The sequence below is a fragment of the Eurypyga helias genome, unplaced genomic scaffold, assembly GCF_000690775.1.
Source record: "Eurypyga helias isolate BGI_N326 unplaced genomic scaffold, ASM69077v1 scaffold9584, whole genome shotgun sequence".
Lineage (NCBI taxonomy): Eukaryota > Metazoa > Chordata > Aves > Eurypygiformes > Eurypygidae > Eurypyga > Eurypyga helias.
Window position 1 is genome coordinate 9,935 of NW_010244332.1, and position 9,510 is coordinate 19,444.

The window sequence follows — 9,510 nt, forward strand, 5'->3', positions numbered from 1 at the left end:
GGAAGTGATTTTCCCCAAGTTCTCGGCCCGTTCCCGGCCGGCCTGGAGCGGCCTGTTGGCGCTCTGCGTGCAGGAGGAAGCGCTGCCAGCACTGCACGCAGCGCGCTGACGCTGCAGACCCTCTGCTCTCCATCACCGTCGGGTCTTGCCCTTCTGTACGGTTGCTAGGAGACGGCTGGGATGCCGTTTTAAAATCCATCCCCAATATCCCCCTAACCCCTCAATAATCCAGTGGCTGATTTTCCTGACATAAATCATGACAATAAACTTCATGCTTTGAGCTACAAACACAACGAAAGCGAACCTGCCCTAGTGACATCCAGACCTTCACCCTCCTCCCTGAACGCAGGAAGCAGGCACACGAAAAATCACCAGATTTAAATCCTTTTCCCATCTCTGCGCTCACTTTTTCCACAAGAACTTGGATGAGCCATTGAAGCACTTTAGCTGGCCACGAGCCCAGCTTCCTTCCTCTCCCCAAAGACATTTTGGCCCTTTGATGAGGCTCAAATACATGTATTGGGCAAGTGTTTGCTCCAATGCTACAGCTGGCCCTTGTGAGTCTTGGGGATTAGTCCAAGAGGATGTACACCGACTGCCCGCCAAGGGGAATTCAGTCTTAGCAGAAAGATGGAAATTAATGATAATATCCATTTTGCAAAATACTGGTTCTGGAGAAATCAAATGCAGGGAACTGTGGGGATGACCATGTGACAAATACGCAGATTTCTGTGCTTATAAATAAGATGGGTTCTTAAGAAATGGTTTGAGAGGAGCTTAATGACGCCCAATTCACCCAATGCCCTTGAATCCAAACTTGTGATTTTCCGCTGCGAAGGGCCTAGAATGGATATTAGTTGTGCAATTTTTGATGACTGTACTTTCTTATGACCTAAACTGCAGTTCAAACTTGCAGTTTCAATCAATGAGGTGGAAACGGTATCCAGAAATATTAAGTTACTTCATTGCAACTAAGCGCCAACCATTCACTTGAGGATTTCTGCCAAACTAAAAGCTTGCAGTTCATACAGATGAGCTGTCATTGCACAGGAAAAAATACTTAAATACATTTTAAAATATCAACCAGTAACTTTAGATGGAGCCAGACTGGACTTGGGAGTTGGAATTCATGCCAGTAGGTCTGGAAGATGAGAAGAGATCACTATTAAAGAATCATTCTCCACAAGGTGGTAAAAGATGCTACGTGAGCTCTGGTGTTCACTGCCGAGTAAGAAGGGCAGGTCCGACTGCCTCGTGATTTAAGCCCAAGCTCTAGACAAGTCAGTCACCTAGTGGGAAGGAGGGAGAGCTGGATGTCAGTAATTTGAGCTATTTTCCATGTCATGACTGGGTTTTTGTAAATAAGACTTGGCAGGAAGAAGGTTAAATACCAAGGCGGCTGAAACTGAGTGAACGTTTCTCAAAATACACCTCAGAATCACAGAATCCTGAAATCCTTTAGGTTGAAAAAAACCCTTAAAGACAATCAAGTCAAACCATTAACCTAACACGGCCAAGTCCACCACTAAACCATGTCCCTCAGCGCCATACCGACACCTCTTGAATCCCTCCAGGGATGGTGACTCCAGCAGTTCCTGGTGCAACCTCACCTGAAAAATCAAGGATGGAGAGTAACCTGGGGCCGGAGCAGGGTCCTTCCTCTTCATGTCTTTAACCCGGGCCCCAGGGAGGTTAGCAGACTTCCCTGAGAAGTGGGTCTGGCATGTTTCCCTTCGGAAAGACGTCAGTGACCCTTTAAGCTTATCACACTGCAGTATCATGGTTTAACAATTTCTCCTTTTCTGGATGACGGTGTATTTTTAGATCTTTTTAAAATAAATCTGGGAGAAAGTGTTCAAGGCCGGAAGCAACAGTGCAGAGCACAGTCACGCTGTCCTTTAGTTCCACTTGCACAAGCCCGTGCAAAACAATTAGGCAACGGACTTCCCCAAACCCTTCCAGCGGCACAGAGAATCTGCTGCCCTCACCTTGTCCGTCTCCGAGGCCCCTGAGGAGCCCACTTTTCCCAGCGCAGCTTGCAACTGCCGCAGCCACCTGTTCCCCCAGTTTAATCCACAATGATGGATTCCCTTTCCCATCCCCGTGGCTTGCCCTAACTTCCACAAAGCTGTCCAGCCACTGCTCTCAGAAATCCGCAGCGGGAAGAGTTTTGGTTCTGAGCAGACTCTGCCCCACTTACACTGTTTATAGCAGGACGTCACCGCATCCCAACACCACAGCTGTCTTGAGGAACACCTTTTTCCTCTCGGGATGAGGTATGGTAACACCGCAGAGGGCACGGCGCCACCGAACTATCGGTTCAGAGGAGCCTTGTGTTCAAGGGGAAGCTCTGGAATCTCAGAGCAGAGGATGAGGCCAATTACCCATCGCTTCAGCACGGAGCACTTGAGCTTCTCATGCTCCAGAGAAAATGCCAGCTGTGGCTTCTAAATTCCCCTTCTTTTCCACCTCCCTACCTACGTTACAAAACATTTCTTTACAGATGTCTTTTGTTCCTCAACCAAAGCCACATAAACCAAGAGCAAACTGGGGAAGCTGGATTTGCCATCACATCAACAGCGTAACCATTACAATCATAACATCCACAGATGACCTTTCTGGAGTGATGTCATCTACCACACATTTCAGAGGAAACATGAGAAAGGCACGAGTGGCTGCTGTCGGCAAAAAAAAAAAAAAAAAAAAAGGTTAGACTGCAGTCTTTATCTGTTTGCCAGATCCACTGCAGGAAAGACGATGCTGTTGCGTGGCCTTTTATCGGGATAAAACCTGAAGCAGAGGCTCTTCAGCCACCTCAAGAGCCAGCGATGTAAAACAGAAGCAACAAAAGGTGGCGAGCCTAACCGAAACGGTTTCCTCAAGCCTGACCAGCCTGACCTCTGCTATCTCTTCTTTACAAGCTTATTTCAAATTAAAACTTAAGCTTCTTTAAATGAAAACAAGGTTATTTACATTAAACTAATTGTAGAGGGATGCCGTGGTGTTTCTTAAGTTGGAAATTAGAACGGCTGTCAGAGAAAGCCGATTTTCTCACATCCAAATCCATAAGGGGGTGAGTCTTCGAATACATGCTGCTGCTCAGCACGGCTCCTCTCCTTTCTCACAGACACCAGGAGGCTGCTCCGCACTCTGGAGATTTCACATTCAATTCCTAAAATCTACCTTAGGATTCGGAAGGCAAGACATCAGACAATACCTGGTTATTTCCACATGCTATCTTTTCAGCTCAGTTTTTCCGGTATTTCTAAGAGTGTTCCAAAATGAGCCATTCTATCCTCAAGTTTTAACGTTTCATCGTGCAGCTCAGAAACACAGAGCTTTTCTAAACCTTTAAACGGCTGCACTCACAGCAAACCAGCAAATAGAAACTCTTATTTTGCAGTTTTATTCTGCATAAAACAGCAGGGAAGCAAAACTGCCTAATGCCTTCGAAATGGGCATTCTGACTTGAAAGGGAATCCACCTGAATTATTACATCTTAGACATTTAATTCCCCTCCAGAGCAATAGCTCCTTAAAAGGAAAAATCAAACTCCCTCCCACAACACACATTTGACCCAGTCTTTTAATTCATTCCAAAATCATCCAGTTTTGAAGCCCTTAAAAATAGGTATATTATCAAACATATATAAATAAATACCTATTATATGTTATAAATATATATAATTTAAATATGTATAAATACATATATCTAAAAATAAGTCAGCATAGTTTTGCTCATCTTCACACGCTTCCATGGCTGTGTGAAGGCACTAAATCCGAGGGCTGGTCTTGGACCCTCCAGAAGGGACAAGGACTCATTCATAGCTTCCATCCTGAGAGCCTGTCCCAAATACCTCTCTCCCCTACAAAGAAGCGCACTTCTTCATCATCTTCTGTTAGTCTGGCTTGGATGCCAGAAGAGCTGTCTTCTGCAGCAGGCCGAGGACAAAATATGCATCTAAGGAACACTGGAACAGCTTTCCAGGTCAGAATCCTTAGGCTGGAAAAGACCTTTAAGATCACCAAGTCCGCCCGTTAACCCAGCACTGCTCATGCACCCACTAAACCGCGTCCCACAGCGGCACTGCTCGTGCCACCACTAAACCGTGTCCCTCCGCGCCTCCTGCGCACGACTGGTAAATCCCTGCAGGCAGGTTAATTCTCAGCAGCTCCAGGCAAGGGTGCAGGCTGCTCCCTGCTGTAAAGCTGTAGTGCTGCATGGAAATACGAGAGCCGATATTCCGGAAAAGACAATTTCCCCACACACCAGAGATCAGAGCAAAGCTGGGACCGTAAATCAGGAGCCCTGCCTCAATCTCAGTCTCTTCGAAGTGGAAGTACATTGCTTCTATGACTAAATAAACTTATGATCAGCCCAAAAAATCTGCTATGTTACACACATGAAGTGCAACCAAATCCTTCTTTAATGCTGTGCTATTTGGGACAGGGTTAATTGTCCTCGCAGGAGCCAGCATGAGGCCGTGTTTTGGTTGTGCTGAGAAGAGTATCGATAACACACCAATGATTTTAATTGTTGCTAAGCAATTTGTACATCAAGCCAAAGCCTTCTCCAGTTTCTGATACTGCCCCTGTTCTCCCAGCTTCTCCTCTACAAGGGGAAAGCATGGACAGCTGACCCAAACCCACCGAAGGGATATTCGATGCCAAACGTCATGCTCAGTATATCAATTGAAGGAGCAGGCCGGGGGTCACTCTCGCTCTCGGGTTCAGTCTGGCTCTCCGCTCCGGCTCTCGCTGCCTGGGCACTGGCCGGGAGCTGGTCAGCAGCTGGTGAGCGGCTGTATCATGTGTTTTCTTTTCCACTGTTTTCATTACATATTCCAGTGCCTGGGGGGGCTACAAGAAAGCTGGGGGGGACTTTTCCCAAATGCAGGGAGTGACAGGACAAGGGTTTAAACGAAAAGAGGGAGATGGAGATGGGACATCGGGAAGGAATTCTTTCCGCAGAGGGTGCGAGCACTGGGACAGGTTCCCAGAGAAGCTGTGGATGCCCCATCCCTGGGAGTGTCCAAGGCCAGGCTGGATGAGGCTTGGAGCAACCTGGTCTAGTGGAAGGTGTCCCTGCCCGTGGCAGGGGATCACACTGGGTGGGCTTTAAGGTCCCTTCCAGCCCAAACTGTTCTGGGATTCTATGATATTAGTAGCAATATTAGTATTATTATTATCTTATTTAATTTATTTTCAATTATTCAACTGTTCAACCCACGAGTTAATCCTTGTCTTTTCCTCCGATCCTGCCCAGCCCCCAGGAACGAGGAGGCGAGCGAACGGCTGTGGTACTTGGTTCCTGCCTGGGGCTAAACCACGACAAAAGCCAAAGTGATTTCTGTGTAAGTCTCAAGTGTTTCCCCCACGTACACTCAGGGAGACGGGTGCACAGCCCAAGGAGGAAGACAGGAAGTATTAGGATACTCTGGACCAGAGTCTGGTCAGGGCTGCCAAGGCTGGCACTCCTAATTCTACTGCAAGTCTCTGGCTCCATCTAGAGATTAACCACTCAAACTGCAGTACTGGAACTCCAGGTACAACACATGCAAAGAAGGAGGAAAACGTGGAAAATAATACCACAATCGCTTTAGGCACTCCCATCCCTTTTTTCTTCCGTGCCAGGAGAGATGGAGACTGCCCTGCATGCGTCACCCGAACAGTCACACTAACTCGTGGGTTAGCACCCACTAACGTGTCAAATACAAAACAAGAGTTTTGCAATCCGGATATGCTAGAAAGAATTTAAATTATGTTATTCCTTGCATTCACTGCTGTCACTGGTGAAACGCTCTAGGACAAACAGAATGATTCACCGAACTGATCTTATCTGGGTACAGGAAGAAGATGCTACTGCCTTTGTTGTGCTGTTCCCAGGTAGAGCAGCATAAACAAAGTGCACTAATCATTTTTTTGCTGAATAAACAGGAAAAAACAGTACCAAGATACAACGTCGCAGTAGATAAAGACCCACCAGAGCTACGTAGTCTGTCCTGTTTACATCAAATTTCGAAACAGCTGAGAGGGATGCACCTGTAGTAAGCTCACGCCACAGGAAGAGGGTTGGAGGAGAGAGGATAGAATTAAAACTAAACCCAAAGCAATTCTCTCCAGCAGCAGTAAAGCACCACAGGATCGGTCCAGGAACGTGAAACAAATTTAACATGAATGCAGAGCTCACCCTTCTGAGGCTCCTTTGCCCACCTAAGAAGTGGGCATCAGTAATCTCACCTCTACATCCTGCTTGTTGGCTAACACCAGAATGGGAACCCCTTCCAGAGCTTCGCTGGTAATCATCTTCTCTATAAAGCACAAAAACAGAGGAAGATAAGGATATCCTGGAAGGTAAAAGCCGTGCAAATGCCAGACACAGACACAGGGATGAGACAAGAGGCTCCTTCTGGCATTACGGTTTCCTTTCACACAACTTTTCAGGTCTGTTTTCTTCACAGAATTTTTTCCGGGGCAAACTCCAAACTTCATTTTAGCATGTCACAGCGTTAACGAGGTGATAAACACAGAGTAAGGAATAAACATTTCAAAACCATTAGCATAAGCACAAGAAGAGATCCAAGGCCTTTACAGGCAGCCAAAGCGAGCCCCGTGCTACAGACAAGACAGACTCCAACAAAAACGTGCAAAAGCAGCAGGGGTGTGTCATCAACAGGCCACACGGCTTACTTCGGGGGCACCGGGACAGACAGGACAGCCAGGAGGAACCTGTGCCACAGTACATCCTGAAATCACACACAACCTACTCACCAAAAGCTCTTTTAGATTCCGAGAGCCTCTCCTCATCCGTGGAGTCAATAATGTAGATCACACCATGAGATTCAGCATAATACTGAAAGGAAAACACAGACATTCGTGTATCATCCCACCAGGACCTTTCGTTTCTCTCCCTATCTTTTTTTTAATTTGGTATAATTTTGATACACATGGAAGAGAACAACCAGTTAGAACCAGCTGTTTCCACAGTTCATGCCTGGAGAGAATGGCGGCACACAGAACGCGCTGCCTGTTCTCTCTGCAGGCCTACTGAGTACCACTCATCTGTCCCCCCCGAAAAGCTTGTCTCTACCGGCACAACCCATGGGCTGGCAACTGCTGTCCGTAGACAATAATGCAAATATTACGCATTTTCTTTGCTAATTTTGCACAGATACAGTTAAAGGCCTGGAAAAAATCTGATGCTAAATACTAGGGTTACCCCTGAGCCTGTAGGATCAGACTGCTTCAATTCTAAGGGACAAAAACATTCATAAAAGGAAAAAAAACCATCTCCAACCTTGTCCCAGAGAGACTGTAGCTCCTCCTGCCCACCAAGATCCCAGAACATTAGCCGAGTTTTGCCAACATCGATAGTACCAACTAGAAGGAACGAAGGAAAAACAATCCAAATCAAGCCGAAGGCGTTCTCTACAGCATCAGCCCCTGCACATCCCCGAGAAACGCGGGATAGCACAGCCTTCCAGAGGAACAAATCACAGGCAGCAGCTACTTTGAACGACAATTCCATCGCAAGGAGTGCAAATAATACCAGAATCAGGCCAAGGAGTGACCTCCGGTGAAATTTAGCTTAAACCCTGAGCATAGCACTGATGATACATGGGTTTAAGGCTTCAGGGTTTTCTCCTCACAAGCTAAGCAAGTCTGGTTTATTCTCTTACAAAAAGACATGAGGAGTTGGGAGATACAATCTCTACTCCCAGGGAACTATTTTGCCCTTTTCAGTTCGTAAATATTTCAGACAGGAACCAGCTGTTGTCTAACAGTGCAGGAAAGCTGAAAAATTCCAGATTCACTTACTGTTTAACCCTACAGTGGTTGTGATTTTGGACAAACTCATCCCTTTGTAGTTCTTGTTAAATCGAGTTTTAGTTTGCTCAAGGAAGGTCTGAAAAGGAACAAGAAGAGGTATTTACTCTCAAATATTTTACAGGCTGGGGCAACCCTACCGCAAACCTGCCCTTCCATGTCTGCGGCATCCTGCTCCGACAGACAGTGCCCTACCTGAGCTTGGAACAAACAGCGCGTCTTGTTCCCTGCTTTAGCAAGGGAAGAAGGGATCACAGGGATTACGGGATTACCCAAGCCTCAGCTACATCCCTGAAAGCTTATGCTAAATTTAAGTGAGAGGGAAAAGTCGGTTCTTTGGTGTGCCATCACCAACACAACCCAGGATGCAGCCGAAGAAAGTCTGTCGGAAGTTTTCTCTCTGGAGGATGTTTAGAGTTGCGTGTGCCCTCCACGCAATTGGTAATAAACAGCACTTACGGTTTTACCAGCATTGTCCAAACCAAGGATCAAGATGCAGTACTCATCCCTCTGGAACATGTATTTATAGAGTCCGGACAGCAGAGTATACATCCTGCTCCTGCAACAAGTACCATGAGATCATTAACAAACAGGTCATTTCCCAAAGTCTCTCATTCCACAACGCAAGTTCTCCCCGACACCAGATAAATAAATGACGTTATTCTTTTATCAGTAACTCTCATATTTAGGCAATCCCAGGACAAATCACGGACAGATCATGCAAACAGCTCAAGATCAAATTTCCAAATGCATACATGCGAGGGATTATCTTCCTGTTCCTGCACATAGCAGCCAGCATCCAATGCAAACTCAACCCTCACTTCCAAACCATCCTGTCTGCTTCAGGGCTTAAAGGAGAGCTTGAATGTCTTTTGTGGTGCACATAAGACCCACAAAAAATGAAGTCAGCTTCATACAAATACACAGAATGGGTATTTTGAGCAAGAATGTACAGGCCAGTCTCCCCATCCTTCTTCCTGATCTATATAACAGTATCACAGGATCCTTAATGCTTGAGGTCGGTGCAGTGTATCTTAAAAGGCACATAAAAACCCTACTGATCTTCATTTAAGCCGTGTCCTGTGACAGCCTTCTGTCACAGTACCCACCACACAAGTATTCTGTCATGTTACAACGCCACGAAGACGAGACAGGTAAGTTTACCAGCCAAAAGCACCAGATGAAAAATCAGACAAAGCGACACCAAGACCTGCAGAAGCCCACAGGCTCTCTGCTGTTGGATTTGCACAAACAAGGCAGAGATTCGCTGAGATGCGGGAAGCATTGGTACCAAGTGCTACAGCTGACTCAGAACTTTGCAACAACTCTCCTGTTTAAGTACAGACAAAGGGAACCTCAAGGCAGAAACGTTGCAAGGGAACTTTGAGCAAGTGTGCAGATAAATAATCACTGTGAATTCAAACAACATCGCCAAAAGGAAAAACCAGAAGCGTTCCAGGCCCGAAGTGAGGGATTTCTCAGGCTGGAGCAGAGTCAGCGTGAGGACAGGGCACCTCAGGGCACAGGGTCTTTCCCCGCCGAGCGAGCGGGGACCCTTCACCTCCGGCCGTGCGAGACGCACCGGCTCACCCCGACCCCGGGAAGGGATGGGGGACAAACCCCCGGCCCACTTCCCCTTCGGCCGGGCAAGTGATCCTGGACGTGCCCAACCACCGGCGCGCTC

The 9,510-nt window shown here is 46.8% G+C and overlaps 1 protein-coding gene across 1 annotated transcript in view; it reads right to left on the reverse strand.

Moving 5' to 3' along the window:
• The window catches only part of ARFRP1 (ADP-ribosylation factor related protein 1), a 10,597-nt gene extending 2,199 nt beyond the window's left edge, over positions 1-8,398 (reverse strand). The window contains exons 1-5 of the mRNA XM_010149706.1: positions 8,286-8,398; positions 7,818-7,905; positions 7,297-7,379; positions 6,771-6,852; positions 6,240-6,310 (exon numbers count right to left, since the gene is read on the reverse strand). Of these exons, the coding sequence (XP_010148008.1) occupies positions 6,240-6,310; positions 6,771-6,852; positions 7,297-7,379; positions 7,818-7,905; positions 8,286-8,378 (417 nt within the window). The 5' untranslated portion in view covers positions 8,379-8,398. The remainder of the gene's footprint in view (positions 1-6,239; positions 6,311-6,770; positions 6,853-7,296; positions 7,380-7,817; positions 7,906-8,285) is intronic.
• Positions 8,399-9,510: the final 1,112 nt, after the last annotated feature.